General features: G+C 35.9%; 1 protein-coding gene across 1 annotated transcript; it reads right to left on the minus strand.

The window, feature by feature from the left end:
- Positions 1-20,760: 20,760 nt before the first annotated feature.
- LOC109257163 (olfactory receptor 2T8-like) lies at positions 20,761-21,744 on the minus strand. The gene has a single exon (XM_019433118.2). The coding sequence runs from the start codon at positions 21,742-21,744 to the stop codon at positions 20,761-20,763; it is 984 nt and encodes a 327-aa protein (XP_019288663.2).
- Positions 21,745-22,117: the final 373 nt, after the last annotated feature.

Genomic DNA, 22,117 nt, shown 5'->3' on the forward strand with positions numbered 1-22,117 from the left:
GTCTCTTTTGATTTCCTGTTTGACCTCTTGATTGACCCATTCAATGTTTAGTGCAATGTTATTTGGCTTCCATGTATTTGTGTTCTTTCTAAATATGTTCTTGTAATTGACTTCTAGTTTCATAAAATTATGGTCAGAAAAGATGTGTTACATCATTACACTCTTTTTTAAAGATCTTTTAAAGTTTATTTATTTTTGAAAAAGGGAGAGAGAGCAAGCTGGGGAGAGGCAGACAGAGAGGGAGTGAGAGAGCGAATCCCAAGCAGGCTCCACACTGTCAGCACAGAGCCCATGTAGGGCTTGAACTCACAAACCATGAGATTATGCCCTGAACCAAAATCAAGAGTTGAACGCTTAACTGACTGAACTAAAAACTCTTTAGTTCAGAGTTTTAGTTGTGCCCCTAAAAACTCTTTTTGTCTTTTTTTTTTTTTTTTAGACTTTCTTGTGTCCTAACCTATGATCTATTCTGGACAATGTTTATGCACACTTGAAAAAAAATTGCATAGCACTGCTTGGGATTGAATATTTTGAATACCTCTGTTAAGACTATCTGGTCAAATATGTCATTGAAAGCCATTTTTTTTCTATTTATTATTCTTTCTGGATAATCTACCTATTAATACAAGTGAGATCTTAAGGTCTCCTATAATTTTTTTTGTCAATAACTCCTTTAACATCTGCTAATAGTTGCTTTATGCATTTTAGTGCACCCATGTTATCTGCATAAATATTTACAGCTGTTAGATCCTCTTTTAGGACTTTTATCTTTATCATTATGTAATGTCTTTATTTATTTATTATTATAGTCTTTGATTTTAAAAAGTCTGTATTGTTTGGTATAAATATTGTTATCCCTGTGTTCTTTTAATTTCTATTTCTATGTAAATATTTTTGCATCTCTTACTCCCTGTCTGCATGTGTCTTCAGGTCTGAAGTGAATCACTTGTAGGCAACATATAGATAGTCGTGTGTGTGTGTGTGTGTGTGTGTGTGTGTGTGTGTGTTAATCTGTTCAGTCAACTTATGCCTTTGATTGGAGCATTTATTTATTTACATTTGAAGGCATTATTGATAAGTAAGTATTTATTGCCATTTTGTTTTTTTGTTTTGTGGCTGCGTTTATAGTTCTTTTGCTCCTCTTTTCTTCTCTTGCTCTCTTCCTTTATGGTTTGATGGCTCCCTTTTGTGATATTGGGTTGATTCCTTTCTCTTTATGGTTTTTATGTTATCTATTATAAGTATTTTTGATTTCTAGTTAGCATTAGGCACATAAATAAAACATCTCATGCATATAACAATGTACATTAAGCCAGTGGTTGCTTATATTTAAACCCATTTTGAAAACTTTAAATTTTTATCCCCTCTTTATGTTTTGTGTATATAATGTCATACCATACAGGCTTTTATTTTGTGAATCTCTTGTCAACTGTTAGACATATTATATATTTTATTCCTCTTGTACTTTAAGTTTTGTACTGGTTTTATAGTGATTAATTTACTACTTTTATTGTATGTTTGGAATTAACAGTGATTTTTATTTTTTGTTTCATAATTTTCTTACACATGTTTGTGGCCTTCTTTTCACTCAGCGTTCCCTTTAATGTTTTTGTAAGGCTGGTTTAGTGGTGATAAACTCATTTAACTTTTGTTAGCTTGGGAAATTATTTATTTCTCCTATGTTGAATGGTATCTTTGTTGAATATAGTAACCTATGTTGCAAGTTTTTCTTTTTCTTTTTCTTTTTTTCTTTACTTTCAGCACTTTGAGTATATAATGCCATTTCCTTCTGGCTTGTAAATTTTTTGCTGAGAACTCCACTGATAATCTTGCTGGCTTTCTAATGTATGCAACTGTTTTTTTTTCTTCGTGTTGTTTGTAAAATTCTAACATTTTTTTTTTCTCATCTTAAGTATGATGTGACTTGTGTAGACCACCTTGGGTTGATTTTGTTGGGAGCTCTCAGTGCATTCCGGATCTAGATTTCTGTTTTCTTCCCTAGATTGGGAAGTTTTCAGCCAATATTAATTCAAATGAATTTTCCAACTCTTTATATCTCTCTTCTTTTTCTAGGATCTCTATAATATGAACATTATTCCTCTTGATGATTGTGCTGATTTTCTTAATTTATTCTCATTTTTTATTATTCCTTTTTTTTTTCTTTTTTACTCTTGGTTGCTTTCCATTTCTCTGCCTTCCAGGTCAAGGATCCATTCTTCTGCTTTCTCTTATGTGTTATTAATTCTCTGTAATGTATTTATTAAATTGCTGAGTTCTTGGGGCACCTGGGTGGCTCAGTCGGTTGGGCATCCGACTTCGGCTCAGGTCATGATCTCACAGTCGGTGAGTTCAAGCCCCGCGTCAGGCTCTGTGCTGACAGCTCAGAGCCTGGAGCCCGTTTCAGATTCTGTGTCTCCCTCTCTCTCTGCCCCTCCCCTGTTCATGCTCTGTCTCCTCTGTCTCAAAAATAAATGTTAAAAATAAATAAATTGCTGAGTTCTTTACCTAAGACTGGTTATATTTTTTATATTTTCTCTCTTTGTTGAATGTCTCAATGAGATCCTCCACTCCTTTATCAAAACCATTAAGTATCTTTAAGATCATTACTTGGATTTTTCATCAGTCTTATTTATGACTTATGTTCCATTAACCTCTTTGGTGCAGTTTTGTCTTCGTTTTAATTTTAGATATATTTAGCCACCTCACAATTTTGTGTAACTCTTTGTGCTTGTGTCTTGTGCTTGTAAGTACATTTCTTGATGTTGAAGGTAGTGGCCTTATTAAGAAGTTACTGTGTGTCTTGTAGTGTAATGCCCTATGTTCACCAGAGCCCTGTGCTTTAAGGTTGTGTGTGTGCCTTATTGTTGCGCCTGAGCTATATATTCCTTCAGTTCAGCTAGCTGTAACCAGAGCCTTAGGTTGACATTCTTGTTAAATGTAATCTATTATCACCGTAAATTCTTCTCTTAACATTACTTTAGTTGCATCTAGTAAATTTTGGTACATTGTTTTATTTTATTTTTTGATATGTTTTTTTATTTCTTTTAAATTTACATCCAATTTAGTTACCATATAGTAAAACAATGATTTCAGGAGTAGATTCCTTAGTAGCCCATACCCATTTAGCCCATCCGCCCCTCCCACAACCCCTCCAGTAACCATCAGTTTGTTCTCTATATTTATGAGTCTCTTCTGTTTTGTCCCCCTCCCTGTTTTCATATTAATTTGTTTCCCTTCCCTTAAGTTCATCTGTTTTGTCTCTTAAAGTCCTCATATGAGTGAAGTCATATGATTTTTGTCTTTCTTTGACTGACTAATTTCACTTAGCATACTACCCTCCAGTTCCATTCACGTAGTTGCAAATGGCAAGATTTCATTTTTGATTGACAAGTAATACTCCATTGTGTATATATATATATATATATATATATATGCCGCATATATATATATATATATATATATATATATATATATCACATTTTCTTTATCCATTCATCCATTGATGGACATTTGGGCTCTTTCCATACTTTGGCTATTGTTGATAGTGCTGCTATAAACATGGGGGTGCATGCGTCCCTTCATAACAGCACACCTGTATCCCGTGGATAAATGCCTAGTAGTGCAATTGCTGGGTCATAGGGTAGTTCTCTTTTTAGCTTTTTGAAGAACCTCCATACTGTTTTCCAGAGTGGCTGCACCAACTTGCATCCCTGCCAACAATGCAAAAGAGATCCTCTTTCTCCGCATCCTCGCCAACATCTGTTGTTTCCTGAGTTGTTAATGTTAGCCATTGTGACAGGTGTCAGGTGATATCTCATTGTGGTTTTGATTTGTATTTCCCTGATGATGAGTGATGAGCATTTTTTCATGTGTCAGTTGGTCATCTGGATATCTTCTTTGGAGAAGTGTCGCTTCATGTCTTTTGCCCATTTCTTCACTAGATTATTTGTTTTTTGGGTGTTGAGTTTGATCAGTTCTTTATAGATTTTGGATACTAACCTTTCATCTGATGTGTCATTTGCAAATATCTTCTCCCATTCGGTCTGTGACCTTTTAGTTTTGCTGATTGTTTCCTTTGCTGTGCAGAAGCTTTTTATTTTGATGAGGCCCCAGCAGTTTATTTTTGCTTTTGTTTCCCTTGCCTCCAGAGACATGTTGAGTAAGAAGTTGCTGCGGGCAAGATCAGAGGTTTTTGCTTGCTTTCTCCTCGAGGATTTTGATGGCTTCCTGTCTTACATTGAGGTCTTTCATCCATTTTGAGTTTATTTTTGTGTATGGTGTAAGAAGGCGGTCCAGGTTCATTCTTGTGCATGTCGCTGTCCAATTTTCCCAGCACCACTTGCTGAAGAGACTGTCTTTCTTCCATTGGATGTTCTTTCCTGCTTTGTCAAAGATTAGCTGGCCATAAGTTTGTGGGTCCATTTCTGGGTTCTCTATACTCTTCCATTGATCTGAGTGTCTGTTTTTGTGCCAGTACCATACTGTCTTGATGATTACAGCTTTGCAGTATAGCTTGAAGTCTGGGATTGTGATGCCTCCTGCTTTGGCTTTCTTTTTCAAGATTGCCTTGGCTATTTGGGGCCTTTTCTGGTTCCATACAAATTTTAGGATTGTTTGTTCTAGCTCTGTGAAGAATGCTGGTGTTACTTTGATAGAGATTGCTTTGAATATGTGGATTGCTTTGGGTAATATCGACATTTTAACAATATTTGTTCTTCCTATCTAGGAGCATGGAACCTTTTTTTTTTCATTTTTTGTGTCTTATTCAATTTCTTTCATAAGTTTTCTATAGTTTTCAGTGTATAGATTTTTCACCTCTTTGGTTAGATTTATTCCTAGGTATTTTATGGTGTTTGGTGCAACAGTAAATGGGACTGATTCCTTGATTTCTCTTCCTGTTGCTTCATTATTGGTGTATAGGAATGCAACCAATTTCTGTGCATTGATTTTTACATCCTGCAACTTTGCTGAATTCATGAATCAATTCAAGCAGTTCTTTGGTGGAAGTTTTTGCGTTTTCCATATAGAGTATCATGTCATCTGCAAAGAGTGAAAATTTGACCACCCCCTGGTTTATTTGGATGCCTGTTATTTCTTTGTGTTGTCTGATTGCAGAGGCTAAGACTTCCAATACTGTGTTGAATAAGAGTGGAGAGAATGGACATCCCTGTCTTGTTCCTGACCTTAGGGGGAAAGCTCTCAGTTTTTCCCCGTTGAGGATAATATTAGCGTTGTGTGTTTCATATATGGCTTTAGTGATCTGGAGGTATGATCCTTCTATCCCTACTTTCTTGAGTTTTTTTTTTTTTTCAAGAAAGGATGTTGTATTTTGTCAAGTGCTTTCTCTGCATCTATTGAGAGGATCATATGGTTCTTGTCCTTTCTTTTACTGATGTGATGAATCATGTTCATTGTTTTGCGGATATTGAACCAGCCCTGCATCCCAGGTATAAATCCCACCTGGTCGTGGTGAATAATTTTCTTAATGTATTGTTGGATTCAGTTGGCTAATATCTTGTTGAGGATTTTTGCATCCATGTTCATCAGGGAAATTAGTCTATAGTTCTCCTTTTTTAGTGTGGTATCTGTCTGGTTTTGGAATCAAGGTAATGTTGGCTTCATAGAAAGAATTTGTAAGTTTTCCTTCCATTTCTATTTTTTGGAACAGCTTCAAGAGAATAGGTATTAACTCTTAAATGTTTCGTAGAATTTGCCTGGAAAGCCATCTGACCCTAGACTCTAGTTTTTTGGCAGATTTTTTATTACTAATTCGGTTTCCTTACTGGTTATGGGTCTGCTCAAATTTTCTATTTCTTCTTGTTTCACTTTTGGTAGTGCATATGTTTCTAGGAATTTGTCCATTTCTTCCAGATGAAAAGGAACTTTCTTCCAGAGAAAATGAATTAATAAGGTAGAAAAATTGAAATAAAAAAACATAAAATTAAAAATATTAAAATTAAAAATTAAAAACACACCCACAAACAAAAATCGAATAGATGATGCTAGATCCTAGGTGTGTTTTCGTCTGGGTGATGAAAGTGGTTTGACAGATTAGAGGGAATAAAAGGGTGGGGAGGGAAATAAAAGGAAATAGTTTGAGAATTTGAAAAAATGAATACACTGAAATAGACTAAAATGAGATGATGGGGGTAAAATAGAATTTGAAAAAATATACACGAAAGTAAAGAATATAATAAAAAATTAAAGAAAAATATTTTAATAAAAATTAAAGATAATTATGATTTTTTATGTATTTAAGAAAAAAGAATGGAAATGAAAAAGAGAAAAAAGTAAAGAAAAAAAGGAAAAAAGGAAATCGTATGAAATTTGAAAAAGTGAATACACTGTAGTAGACTAAAATAAAATGATGGAAGTAAAATAGAATTTGAAAAAAAATACACAAAAGTTAAATATATAGTAATAAAAATTAAAGAAAATATTTTTAATAAAAATTGAAAATAAAAATGATTTTTTTTATCTTTCTGTATTCAAGAAAAAGAATTGTAAAAGAGAAAAAAAGAAAGAAAGAAAATTGAATAGATGAACCTGCTTAACAGATTGAAGTAAGACTGATATTGATTTGTTTTCCCCTAGAAGTCAGTCTATGTAGCTCTTTATAGTCCATAAACCAGTCCAGAGGTGAGACTTGTGGTCTTGAAGAGCAAAGTTGGCCCAGTTGGGCGGGGCTCAGTGTAATAGTTTTGCTCTCCACTACATGGTGCTGCTAGCCTACTGGGGTGGATTGTTGCCCAGCAGTGGAACAGCTTTTCCCCGTGTGGCCCGAGAAAGTCCCAGACCCCACTCTGTTCCTGGGGATTCGCCTTTCCCACCAGAGCACCACCAGATATCAAACTGTGGAGTTGCAGCCTTTGCTGAAAACTGCGTTTTCAGTCTTAATGGAATTTAAACCCTCCCCTTTCTCCTTTATCCTTTCTCCTTTTTTAGTTTGGTCCCTGTGGCTGTTTCCAATTTTCCACTTTCTCTTCAGCTGCTTTTGGGGAGGGGTGCTTTTCCCATATTCTACCCTCCTCCCCAGTCTCTGTCCTCTCTCCACCCGCAAAAGCAGTTCCCTACCTTTTGCGGCTTCTTGTTCCCCAAATTCACCTCTCCATGCTGTGTACCTGATGAATTCTGTGGTTCGGGTTGTGTAGAATGTGTTAATCCTCCAAACAGTTTTCTAGGTGTGAAGGATGGTTTAGTGTTGGTCTGGTTGTATTCCATGGACGCTAGACACACAAAAAACTTCCATGTTGTTCTGTCATCTTGGCTCCTCCACCTGTTACTAATTGTTTTATGTGTTGTGGGTGTTCAGGTTCGGGCCATAAATATTTACAATTGCTAGATCTTCTTGTTGTATAGTCCTCTGTCTTTCATATAGTGCTCTTCTTCATCTGTTTTTACTGTCCTTGGTTTGAAATCTACTTTGTCTAATATAAGTATGGCAACTACAGCTTTCTTTCTGTACCCATCAGCAAAATAAATCATTCTCCACCCCATCACTTTTAGACTTTAAGTATCTTTGGGTGTAAAGTGAGTCTCTTGTAGGCAGCATATAAATGAGTCTCTATTTTTTTTAAATATATTTTAATGCTAATTCAGTGTCAGGTCATTACTTTTTTTAATGTTTTATTTATTTTTAAGGCAGAGAGAGACAGAGCATGAGTGGGGATGGGGCAGAGAGAGAGGGAGACACAGAATCTGAAGCAGGCTCCAGGCTTAGCACAGAGCCCAGTGTGGGGCTCGAACTCACGAACTGTGAGATCATGACCTGAGCCCAAGTCAGACGCTCAACCAACTGAGCCACCCAGGCGCCCTGAGTCTCTATTTTTTTTAATACATTCTGATATCCTGTATCTTTTGATTGGAGCACTTAGTTTATTTACATACAGAGTGATTATTTATAGATATGAATTTAGTGCTATCGTATTACCTGTAACTTTGTTGTTTTTGAAGGTTTCTTTTCTTTCTTTCTTTCTTTCTTTCTTTCTTTCTTTCTTTCTCTCTTTCTTTCTTTCTTGGCTTTGTTGTTTTGTCTTTGTTTCCCACTCAAAAAGTCCCTTTTAAAATGACTTGCAGGTCTAGTTCAATGGTAATGAAATGCTTTGGATTTTGTTTGTCTGGGAAACTCTACATCTCTCCATCTATTATGAATAATAGCATTGCTGGATACAGTATTACTGGCTGCATATTTTTATGATTCAGTTCATTGAATATATCATGCCATTCCCTTCTGGCCTACCAAGTTTCTACTGTTAAGTCTGAAGCTAGCATTATGGGTCTTTCTTTAGAAGGGGATTTCTATTTCCTTTCTGCTCTCAGGATGTTTTCTCCATCTCTGTATTTTGCAAATTTTATTATGACATGTCTTGGTATTGTCCTGGTATTGTTGATGCAGATGGGAGTTATTTGTGCATCCTGGATTTGGATGTTAGTTTCCTTCCTCAGATTAGGGAAGTTTTCAGCTATAATTTGCTCAAATAGTACTTTCCCCCTTTCCCCCTATCTTCTTCTAGGATTCCTATTGTATGAATGTTATCATGCTTTATGGAGTTGCTGAGTTCCCTAAGTCTACGTTTGTGATCCAAGATTTTTCTTTTCCACTTTCCAGTTTTATTATTTTCCATAATTTTATCTTCTATATTACTTACTCATTCCTCTGATTCTTCCAGCCTTGTGGTCATTACCACTAGTTGGTTTCATATCTTGGTTGTAGCATTATTTATTTTACACTGACTAGTTTTTAGGTCTTTTATCTCTGAACTCCCTTGTGTCTTCTATGTTTTTTCTTAAGCACAGCTAGTATCCTTATGATTATTGTTTTAAACTCTATTTCAGACATTTTACTTACCTCTATTTTGATTAATCCTCTGGCCATGAACTCTTCTGTTCTTTTTATTGGGATAAATTCCTCTATCTTGTCATTGTTTGCAAGTGTCTGTTTTCTCTGTATTAGGAAATCTTGTTTTGCCTCTTGCTCCTGAGAGTAATGGCTATATTAAGAAATGTCATATACTCACCAATGGCCTGGTGTTTCAAGAAGTGTTTCTGGTGTATGCTGTGTGCACTCTGCTATTGTGTTTTGGCTGCTCTTTCCCTCAGGTCGGTCCTCTGCAGAGTTTCCCTTTGCATACAGTGGGGACTTCTTGGGCCTTGTCCAGTGTGTGGCAAATTTTAATGTGATGTGCTTTGGCCTGTTTGTTAAAAAAAAAGGCTAGATCCAATATCCACTAGATCTGAAGATTTGCAGCAGTTAATAGCATACTTGGTGCAACATGGGTATTTGTGTTGGCTTTCTGAGGAAGGGGCCCAGTGCTACTCTGGATCTCAGACACACTTGCCCTCATAAAAAAGCATCTTCAGAATGAAGAGGGGTAAGGTTGGTTTAAGCAGATCAAGCATCCACTGTGGGTGCAGTGTTGTTCACTGAAGTCAGTTTATGCTGATTTTCAGGGCATAAAAATGGAGTCAGTCCCAAGAGAGGGAAGTTCCTGCCATTGCTATTCAGGAAGCTCTCACAGAAGGGTCAGTCTCCCCTGGTGTGGCCCAGGTTTCTTTCAGATCCCTGCCTTCACCCTGTGTCTGAACCATCTGAGCATCTGGCGAAACAGTGCTCCTGTATTTTATCTCAGGTACACCAGCTGGGTTTCAAAACTCCACATTTTAGAGACCTAGCATGAGTCAGAACCACATTGATCTTCTGGCAGGAGGTAGTTCTCACTGCACTGAGGCTAGTGCCAGTTTGTCCCCAGTGGACAGTGGCATGATTGCAGGGGCTTGGGGCTTATGATAAAGTTCAGCAAAAAGCCAGAATCCAGGTTAGCTGCCCTCAGTATGCCATTCTGTGCCTATGCTAAAGAAAGAGGCAGCTTAATGGAACCAAACGGCTCTTTTATCCCTTGACAAGCAGTGCCATCTCTCACAAATGCACTCCAGGAAGGGGAATTTTCTCCTAATGTGATTCAGGGGATCCTCAGAACATGTTGTCTGCTCCTGGGCAACTGTTTTCCTACTCAGGTGTACAACTATGCTTGCCAGTGTGAAACCCAGTAATGGCACAGACTTCTAAAACCAGAATTTGAGCTCCACTGCATATAAAAATTTGCAAAAATCACCTCTCATGTTTTCTGAGTCAGTGGTTTTGGGTGTTTTTATTTTTCATTTTCTTTTTTCTTCAATTTATACTAGGAATTTTTATATTTATTTATTTATTCATTTATTTTATTTATTATTATTTTTTAACATTTAAATTTTAGTTAGTTAACATAGAATGCAATATTGATTTCAGGAGTAAGAGTGTAATTCAACACTATGTCATATGTAACAACACCCAGTGCTCCTCACAAATGCCCTTTTTAATACCCATCACCCATATCTCTACTCCCACCAACCTCCTTCCATCAGCCGTCAGTTTCTTATCTATTATTAAGAATCTCTGTGGTTTGTTTCCTTCTCTTATATTTCCTCCTTCCAATGTGTTCATCTGTTTTCTTTTATAAATTCTACATATGAGTAAAATCATATTGTTTTTACCTTTCTGTGGCTGGCTTATTTTGCTTGCATAATATTTGCTTGCATAATGCATTCTATCTCAATCCACATCATTGCAAATGGTAATATTTCACTATTTTTGATGGCTGAGTAATATCCCATTGTGTGTGTGTGTGTGTGTGTGTGTGTCTATCACACCTCACTTCGTCTTTATCCATTCCTCAGTGGAAGGATATTTGTGCTTTCTCCATAGTTTGGTTACTGTTAATTATATTGCTATAAACATCAGGGTGCTTGTACCTCTTCCAATCTTCATTTTTTAATTCTTTGGGTAAATATCTAACAGTACAATTACTGGATCATAGGGTAATTCTATTCTTAGTTTAGCTTAGTTTAGTTTTTTACTGTTTTTAGGAATCTCCATACTGCTCTTCTGAGTGGCTACAGCAGTTTGTATTCCTAGAAACACTCAAGAGGGTTCCCATTTCTCTGCACCCTGCCAACACATGTTCTTACTTGTGTTGCTAATTTTAGCCATTTTGACAGGTGTGAGGTGAAATGTCAAGGTACTTTTGATTTGCATCTCCTTTATGAGGAGTGACATTGACCATCTTTACATTTGTCTATTAGCCATCTCTACGTCTTCATTGGAAAACTGCCTATTAACAACTTCTGCTCATTTGTGAACTGGACTGCATGTTTTTTGAGTGTTGAGTTTGATAAGTTATTTTTTTTGGATACTAACCCTTTATCACATGTTATTCAAAAATATTGCCTCCCATTCTGTAGACTGCCTTTTAGTTTTGTTGACTTGTTTCCTGTGATTTGAAAAAGCTTTTATCTTGGTGAAGTCCCAATAGTTCATTTTTGCTTTTGCCTCCTTTACCTTCAAGGACATGTCTAGTAGGAAGTTGGTATGGCCGAGGTCAAAGAGGTTCCTGCTTGTTTTCTCAAGGATTTTTATGGTTCCCTGCCTCACTTTAGGTCTTTCATCCATTTTGCATTTAGCTTTGTGTATGTAGCAAGGAAGTGGTTTAGTTTCATTGTTCTGCATGTTTTGTGGTCCAATTTTCCCAGCACCACTTTTGAGAGATATTTTTTTACCATTGCATACTATTTCTGACTTTGTCAAAGATTAATTGACCATAGAGTTGTGGGTTCACTTTTGGGTTTTCTATTCCTTTTCATTGATCTATGCGTGTGTTTTTGTGCCAGTACCATACTGTCTTGATAACAACACCTTTGTGATATAACTTGAAATACGGAATTGTGAGCACTGGGTGTTATATGGAAACCAATTTGACAATAAATTATATTTAATAAAAAATATGGAATTATGATGCTTTAGTTTTCTTTTTCAAGATTACTTTGGCTATTCAGGGCCTTTTGCAGTTCCATACAAATTTTAGGATTGTTTGTTCTAGCTCTATGAAGAATTCTAGTGGTATTTTTATAAGAATTGCATTAAATGTGTAGGTTGCTTTGGGTAGTATAGACATTTTAACAATGTTTGTTCTTCCAATCCATAAGCGTGGAATGCTTTTCAATTTCTTTGTGCTTTCTTCAATATCTTTCCTGTTTTCTATAGCTGTCAGAGTACAGATCTTTTACCTCTTTAGTTAGGTTTATTCCAATGTATCTTATTGTTTTTGTGCAGTTTTAAATGTGATTGGTTCCCCTATTTCTTTTTCTTTTACTTCATTATAGGTGTGTAGAAATGCAACAAATTTCTTCACATTGGTTTTATATGCTGTGACTTTGCTGAATTCAGGTATTAGTTCTAGCAATATTTAGTAGTCTCTCAAATTTTCTACATAGAGTATTATGTCATCTGCAACAGTGAAAGTTTGACTTCTTTCTTGCTGATTTTTATGCCTTTATTCATTCATTCATTCATTCATTAATCCATTGTTATCTGTTTACTAGGACTAAGACTTCCAGTACTATGTTAAATAGTAATGCCAATGATGGACATCCTTGTCTTTTTCCTCAGCATAGTGGAATGGCTCTCAGTTTTTCCCCCTTGAGGATGATAATTGCTGTGGTTCTTTGTTAAAAGGCTTTTATGCTTTTGAGGTATGTTTCTTCTATCCTTATTTTGTTCAGGGTTTTTATGAAGAATGGATGTTGTATGTTTGTCTTTTGCTTTTTCTGAATCTATTGACAGGATCATATGGTTCTTATCCATTCATTTATTAATTCTTTGTATCACATTTATTGATTTGCAAGTATTTAACCAGCTCAGCAGTCCATGAATAAATCCCATTTGATGATGGTGAATAATTTTGTAATGTACTGTTGAATTTGATTTGCTAGTGTCTTGAGAATTTTTGCACCAATATTCTTCAAGGATATTCACCGGTAATTATTCCTTTTAGAGGGCCTTTCATTTTGGAATGAAGAAAATGGTGGCTTTGCAGATTGAGTTTGGAAGTTTTTATTCTATTTCCATTTTTTTTGAACAGTTTGGGATGTATAGATAGTAACTATTCTTCAAATGTCTGGTAGAATTCCTTTGGAAAGCCATCTGGCCCAGAACTCTTATTCATTGGGAGATTTTTTATTATTGATTCAATTTCCTTTCTGGTTATGGGTCTTTTCAAATTTTCCCTACGTCAGTTTGGCAGTTTGGTATTAGTTTCTAGTAATTTGTCCATTTCTTCTAGATTGCCTAGTTTGTAGGCATATAATTTTTCATAGTATTCTCTTATTATTGTTGTTATTTCTGTGGTATTTGTTGTGATCTCTCCTCTTTAATTCATGATTTTGACTGATCGGTTCCTTTCTCTTTTGTTTTCAATAAATCCGGGTAGGTGTTTAAAACTTTTCTTAATTCTTTCACAAAACCTGCTTTTAGTTTTGTTGATCTGTTCTACTGTTTTTTTTTCTCCTATATTGTAACATTTCTTCTTTAAGGTTTATTATTTCCCTGATTTTTCTGGCTTTAGAATTTATTTGCTGTACATTCTGTAGTTCCTTTAGGTGTAAGGCTAAGTTGTGCATTTGAGACCTTTCTTGCTTCATGATATTGGCCTGAAATGCAGTATGCTTTCCTATTAGGATTGCCTGTTCTTGGTTCCAAAAGTTTGGAACCATAGGGGTCTGACTGTGGCCCTGCCTACCAAGTTATACCTGACAACACAGGGGAAGTGCCCTGCGGATTGGAGCCACCGCAGGGACTAGCCAAAATGATGAAATAGAAGAATTATCCTCAAAAGAAACTACAGGAATTAATGACAGCTAATGAATTGATCAAAAATTATTTAAGCAATATAATGGAACACGAATTTAGAATAGTAGTCATAAAATTAATTGCTAGGCTTGAAAAAAGCATAGAGGACAGCAGAAAATCTATTGCTACAGAGATCAAGGGACTAAGAAATTGTCAAGAGGAGTTTGAAAAATGCTATAAATGAGGAGCAAAATAAAATAGAGGCGGCCATAGCATGGATTGAAGAGGAGAGGAGAGAATATGTCAATTAGAAGATAAAATTATGGAAAAAGAGGAAGCTGAGAAAAAGAGAGATTAAAAAAAAACCCAGGAGTATGAGGGGAGAATTAGAGAACTAAGTGATGGAATCAAACTAAACAATATCCATATCATAGGAATTCCAGAAGAAGAAGAGAGAAAGGGGCTGAAGGTATACTTGAAAAAATCATAGCTGAGAACTACCCTGATTTTGGTAAGGAAAAAGGCATTGAAATCCAAGAGGCACAGAGAACTCCCTTCAGACATCACTTGAATCAATCTTGTGCACAACATATCATAGTGAAACTGGACAAATACAAGGATAAAGAGAAAATTCTGAAAGCATCTAGGGATAAACAGGCTCTAACCTACAAAGGAAGGCCCATAAAAGCAGTGGCAGACCTATCTACTGAAACTTGGCAGGCCAGAAAGGAATGGCAAGAAATCTTCAATGTGAAGAACAAAACAATATGCAGATGAGAATCTTTTATCCAGCAAGTCTGTCATTCAGAATAGAAAGAGAGATAAAGGTTTTCCCAAACAAAAACTCAAGGAATCACCACTAAACCAGCCCTACAAGAGTACTAAGGGGGACCTTGTGAGTGAAATGTTGCAAGTACCACAAAGTACCAGAGACTTCACTACAAGAATGATACCTACAGATATCACAATGATTTTAAACCCATATCTTTCAATAATAACATTGAATGTAAATGCAGTAAATGCTCCAAAGACATATGGTATCAGAATGGATAAAAAAAAAAAACCAAGACCCATCTAACTTCTATCTACAAGAGACTCCTTTTAGACCTGAGGACACCTTCAGATAGAAACTGAGGGGATAGAGAACTATCTATCATGTTACTGGAAGTCAAAAGAAAGCTGGAGTAGCCATACTTATATCAGACAAACTAGACTTTAAATTAAAGGCTGTAAAAAGAGATGAAGAAGGACATTGTACAACAATTACAGAGCCTATCCATCAGGAAGAGCTAACAATTATATATGTCTATGCACCAAATTCAGGAGCCCCCAAATATATAAAACAATTAATCAAAAATATGAGCAACCTTATAGATAAGAATGTGGTAATTGCAGGGGACTTTAATACTCACTTACAACAATGGATAGATAATCTAAGCACAGGATCAATAAAGAAACAAGAGCCCTGAATGATACATTGGATCAGATGGATTTAACAGATATATTTAGAACTCTGCATCCCAAAGCAACAGAATATACTTTCTTCTCGAGTGCACATGGAACATTCTCAAGATAGATCACATACTGGGTCACAAAACAGCCCTTCATATGTATAAAAGAATTGAGATCATACCATGCACACTTTCAGACCACAATGCTATGAAACTAGAAATCAGCCACAGGAAAAAGCCTGGAAAATCTCCAAAAGCATGCAGGTTAAAGAACAACCTACTAAAGAATGAATGGTCAACCAGGCAATTAGAGAAGAAATGTAACAATATATGGAAACAAATGAAATTGAAAATACAACAATGCAAATGCTTTGGGATGCAGTGAAGGCAGTCCTGAGAGAAAAATACATTGCAATCCAGGCCAATCTCAGGAAACAAGAAAAATCCCAAATACAAAATCTAAGAGCACACCTGAAGGAAATAGAATCAGAACAGCAAAGACACCCCAAACCCAGGAGAAGAAGAGAAATAATAAATATCATAGCAGAAATAACCAATATAGAATCTAAAAAAAAACTGTAGAGCAGATCAATGAAACAAAGAGTTGTTTTTTTGAATACATACACAAAATTGGCACACCTCTAGCAAGGATTTGCAAATAGAAAAGAGAGATGACCCAAATAGATAGAATCATGAATGGAAGTGGAATTATTACAACCAATCCCTCAGAAATACAAGCAATTATCAGGGAATACGATGAAAAATTATATTCCAACACCCTGGACAACCTAGAAGAAATGGACAAATTCCTAAACACTAATTGATTGGAAGAATAAGTGTTGTTAAAATGTCAATACTACTTAAAGCTATCTACACATTCAATGCAGTCCCAATCAAAACCGTGCCTTCATTCGTCTCTAAGCTACAACAAGCAATCCTACAATATGTTTGGAACCACAAAAGACCCTGTGTAGCCCTGTGTAGTAATTTTGAAGAAGAAGACCAAAGCGGGAGGCATCACAATCCCACACTTTAGCCTCTCCTACAAAGCTGTAATCATCAAGACAACATGGTATTGGCACAGAAACAGACACATCGACTAATGGAATAGAATAGAGACTCCAGAATTGGACCCACAAAAATATGGCCACCTAATCTTTGACAAAGCAGGAAAGAATATCTCATGCAAAATTGACAGTGTCTTTAACAATTGGTGCTGGGAGAACTGGACAGCAACATGCAGAAGGTTGAAACTAGACCACTTTTCTTACACCATTCACAAAAATAAACGCAAAATGGGTAAAGGGCCTGAATGTGAGACAGGAAACAATCAAACCCTAGAGGAGAATGCAGGAAAAAAACTCTCTGACCTCAGTCGCAGCAATTTCAAAGGCAAAAATTGACACATCTTCAAAGGCAAGGGAATTAGAAGCAAAAATGAACTATTGGAACCTCATGAAGATAAAAAGGCTGCACTGCAAAGGAAACAATCAACAAAACTAGAAGGCAACCTACAGAATGGGAAAAGATATTTGCAAATTACATATCAGACAAAGGGCTAGTATCCAAAATGTATAAAGAACTCACCAAACTCCACACCCAAAAAACAAATAATCCAGTGAAGAAATGGGAAGAAAACATGAATAGACACTTCTCTAAAGAAGACATCCGGATGGCAAACAGGCACATGAAAAGATGCAAAACGTCGCTCCTCATCAGGGAAATACAAATCAAAACCACACTCAGATTCCACCTCATGCCAATCAGAGTGGCTAAAAGGAACAAATCAGGAGACCATAGATGCTGGTGAGGATATGGAGAAATGGGAACCCTCTTTCACTGTTGGCGGGAAAGCAAACTGGGCTGCTGGTCTGGAAAACAGAGTGGAGGTTTCTCAAAAAAATTAAAATTAGGGGCTCCAGGGTGGCTCAGTTGGGTGAGCATCCAACCTCAGCTCAGGTTATGATCTCACAGCTCATGAGTTCGAGCCCCACGTCAGGCTCTGTGCTGGAAGCTCAGAGCCTGGAGCCTGATTCTGCTTCTGTGTCTCCCTCTCTCTCTGACCCTAACCCAGTCTCATTCTGTCTCTGTCTCTCTCAAATATAAATAAACATTTAAAAAATTAAAAATAAATCTACCCCATGACCCAGCAATAGCACTGCTAGGAATTTACCCAATGGATTCAGGAGTGTTGATGCATAGGGGCACTTGTACCCCGATGTTTGTAGCAGCACTCTCAACAATAGCCAAATTATGGAAAGAGCCTAAATGTCCATCAACTGATGAATGGATAAGGAAATTGTGGTTTGTATACACAATGGAATACTACTTGGCAATGAGAAAGAATGAAATATGTTGGATGGAATTGGAGAGTGTTATGCTAAGTGAAAAAAGTCATACAGAGAAAGACGGATACCATATGTTTTCACTCTTATGTGGATCCTGAGAAACTTAACAGAAGACCATGGGGAGGGGGAGGAAAAAAATGTTAGAGAGGGAGAGAGCCAAACCATAAGAGACTCTTAAAAACTGAGAGTAAACTGAGGGTTGATGGGGGATGGGAGGGAGGGGAGGGTGGGTGATGGGCACTGAGGAGGGCACCCGTTAGGATGAGCACTGGGTGTGGTATGGAAACCAATTTGAAAATAAATTTAATATTTAAAAAAATAGAAATATAAAAAAAGTCACATGGGATTGTGTTGTGTGTGTATGAGGGGATAGCCAGCCCTACTGTCACAACTTCCCTTTCCTAACTGCGAGTTATTCAAAATTAGACAACTGAATTCAGACCTGTGTGAAAATCAACCATGAATTTTATCCCAATACACTTACTACCTCCCCTTTTCAAAAATGAGAATATTGAATGTACCTCCTCAGATTATGGCTATCATTAAAATAAAAAAAATGAAGGTGAAATATTAAGCAAAATGCATAAACTATTTAATGAACAAAAAACATTTTATGTTTATTCTTACTGTTGTTATTTATAGTTATTTTATGGTGTTAAACTATTTTTACTCCCCTCAATGAAGGTTTAACTAATTCATCTTATGTTTTTTTTTTTTAATTTTTAATGTTTATTTATTTATTTTTGAAAGAGAAATAGAGCATGAGAGGAGGAGGAGCAGAGAAAAGGAGAAACAGAATTCAAAGCAGGTTCCAGGCAGTGACGCCCCTCACTTTATGCTTCTTAAAGTGACTATAGAAATAAAATATTTAATGAAATTCCCCTTTGATCAAAGTATAGTCTGGGCGCCTGGGTGGCTCAGTCGGTTGAGCGTCTGACTTCGGCTCAGGTCATGATCTCACAGTTTGTGAGTTCGAGCCCTGTGTTGGGCTCTGTGCTGACAGCTCAGAGCCTGGAGCCTGTTTCGGATTCTGTGTCTCCTTCTGTCTCTGCTCCTCCCCTACTCAGGCTCTGGCTGTGTGTCTCTCTCTCTCTCTAAAAAAAAAAAAAAAAAAAAAAAAAAAAAAAAGTATGGCCATGTGTAGAGGAACAAACAAGGTTTAAAATACAATAAATTTTTTACCTCAATTAGAAAAGTTGAACCATGACATTCAGGTTTCAGAAAAAATTCCTCAACTAGCCCTTCTAACATCTGTAGGTGCCATTTCAAAAATACTGCAGAAGCCTGTAAAACTGGATCTTTCCAGTATCTCTGATATTATTTTAACTTTATTATTCCCCTTTCTCATTTATGTGAGATAGAGAATACAATTTTGATTAAAATGTCATCAAAAAAGTTCTGAAAGGCAGGTTAAAATTAAGCAAAATAACAAAGCGAAAAAAAACCCTAATTTCTAAACTTCATATTTTAAACTATTGTATTAAATTACATTTCTTATTTTGTTGTTAGTTCTTTGCAGAGGACACAAATATAAATTTTAAAATATAGAGTTGTATTAATAAATATATATTTATAAGTATTTTCTTTGCAAAAACAACAACCTCCCTAAAGATGCCAAATTTCTTGGCTGCAGCTGTATATATACATATATGTGTATGTATACATATGTATATGTGTATGTATACATATGTATATGTATATGTATACATATGTATGTATACATATGTATATGTATATGTATATGTATACATATGTATATGTATATGTATATGTATACATATGTATGTATGTACATATACATATGCATATATATATATTTCTTGGCTTATAGGTGTATAATGATTTACCGGTACAAGTTTAGAAATATACACTGAAAAAAATACTAGAACCCTATGTTCTGTAACCTATTTTTTATCCTTGCTCTTTAAGCAAAAAGTACTTACTAGGGAAGAATGTATCAGATTTTCAAGACATGATAACACCAATGGAATTGAAATATATTATGATGCATAATCAAAGCAAATAAACATATAAACTTTTAATCCAAGACCAATGGATATTGAGGAAGAGATGTTTTTACAAAAGTATCAATTTTAATGAAAATAATTAATCTTTGAAAATGGAATAAAAGCGGTTTGCCAGAAAAACATAGCAAGTAAACCAAATGTAATTTTATTTAAAAATTTCCAAATAACCTTATTAACATCATATTCTGTATATTATGTTTTTTCTCCAGTATGAAAATTGATAGTTCACAAAGAAAGATGCACATATGGGCCGTGAGTTAATACGGAAATCCTCAGGAACATTAATAATTAGGAAAATGCAAATTGAAACCAAAATGAGTTAGTCTATCCATGCTAGAATACCGAAAATGAAAATGGTTGACAGTACCCACAATTGGTACCAATTGGAGAAAGTGGCATTCTTGTGATTTGCGGCTGAGCAGGTAAAATTGAGCATTTTGTTTCATTTCATACTAAAATTTTAGTCATGCATCTACCAAGTGAAATAAACACATGTGATCACAAAAAGGAAGTTAAAGTTATTTTAATCAAAATAGTTCCAGATTGAAAATAGATCACATATCCATCAAAGTAGTAGATAAACAAAGAGCAGTAGATTCAGAGATGGGCATATTATTTAGGAACAACAACAAAAATAAAGAAGAAAAAACTGCTGATAGATGTAAAAGTGTGGTAGAATCTTTAAAAACATATTAAATCAATAAAAATAAAAATAACCAAGTTATTAAAAAATACCTATTTTATGTTTTCATTGAAGCAAAATTCTAGAACAGACCAAATTACAGGACAGAGATACAAGTGTGACTAATTGTTGTATCTGGGATGAGTGATTTTACTGGAAAAGTGCATGAAAAAAAATTCTGATCTGGTCAGAATTGCCTTTTACTAGTGGGCGAAATCCAAGTTGTTGACACTGGTTGAATAGCAAGCTTCAGATGTGAGCATTCTAGTGTTTGTAAGTTATACCACAATTAAAAACAAATTAACAATTAATGTTGAAAATTGTTTGACTACTTGGCTCATTCTTTGAACAAATATTTATTGTGTTGTGTGATGTAAAAGCGTTGTAATGATTTTTGATTAACAGACTTTTAACAATCCACAATTTGATGTATTCATGAGAGCATAGTAAAAGATCCAAACTATGGAGGTCTGTCAGAATTTCAAAGTAAACTAGTAATGGATATAGATATAATACATATATACCTTTTCTCTAGAAAATCCTACACAGTCACTTTGTACAGACTTTAAATTTAGAGCAAATCTATGTAATCTTAACCCTGACTTAAGGAAGAACACTGACCCATACACTTTCTCAAGGCATCCTTGACTTCACTGTTTCTCAGACTGTAGATGAGGGGATTGAGTACAGGGGTGAAGATAGTATAGAACACTGACACTACTTTATCATGATGAGCTGACCTGTAGGATTTGGGTTGCATATAGGTAAAAATTGCAGCTCCATAAAAGAGTCCCACCACAGAAAGATGTGAGGAGCAGGTGGCAAAAGGCTTTTTGCGGGCTTCTCTAGAATGCATCTGGAGAACTGCAGCAAGGATGAGACTATAGGAAATCAGAATGAGAGAAAATGGGACCAGGAGCATTAACACACAGCATAGGTACATCACATACTCAAAGACAAACGTGTCGGCACAAGCTAAACCCACCAGAGTAGGGGCCTCACAGAAGAAATGATTGATCTCATGTGCATCGCAAAATGGAAAACTCAGGGTAGCAGCAGCCTGCATGAGCCCATCAGCTGCCCCCAGGACCCAAGACCCCACAGTCATTTTCAGGCATAATTGCCAGTTCATGAGGATGGGGTATCGCAGTGGGTGGCAAACAGCCACATACCGGTCATAGGACATGGCTGCTAAGAGGAAGCACTCGCCCCCTCCTAAAGTTAGAAGGAAGAATATCTGCAACCCGCACTCAGCAGGGGAGATGGACATCTTTCCAGTCAAGTAGTTAGTAGCCATTTTGGGCACAATGGTAGAGACCAGCATCATGTCCATGAGGGAGAGTTGGCTCAGTAGGAAGTACATGGGTGTGTGGAGCCGGGCATCTTGGTGAATCAGGAGAATCATGAGGGCATTTCCCACTAGGGAGGCGAAGGCAATTGTGAGAACCATTGCAAAGAGAAATAGATGGGCTTCTGTGTGGTTAAAGAGTCCTAGGAGAATGAAATCAGAGGTGGTGTTCCCATTTTTCATGATTTTCAAACTGGAAATGAAGAAATAGATGACAGTTTTCATCATTTGCAGTGCTCCATTTGAATTACATATCTGAAAATGATAAAACTTATTTCAAATATTTTATTTGCCATTTTCAAAATATTTTAACGTGGACATAAAGTTAATTTCAACTTTTTCCACTTTTTCTTTCTTTAAAAGTTTCAAAATAAGTACCCTTTATTAATTGGCATAATGAATAAATTTTGGCATAATGAATGAATTAATTCATTAATTAATTGGCATAATGAAAATTTTTTGGTAAATTACAGTAATATGAAGTGTGTCTTTGCACCACAGGCAGCAACATATGTGAGCAGGAGGATATTTTTTACATAATTTGTAATTTATGTTTGTGTTTTGCCTTATATCATGCATAGTCAATATTCTTAGGAGCTGG

This window comes from Panthera pardus, unplaced genomic scaffold (assembly GCF_024362965.1).
Source record: "Panthera pardus isolate Hobbes unplaced genomic scaffold, ASM2436296v1 HiC_scaffold_1, whole genome shotgun sequence".
In the NCBI taxonomy this organism is placed as follows: domain Eukaryota; kingdom Metazoa; phylum Chordata; class Mammalia; order Carnivora; family Felidae; genus Panthera; species Panthera pardus.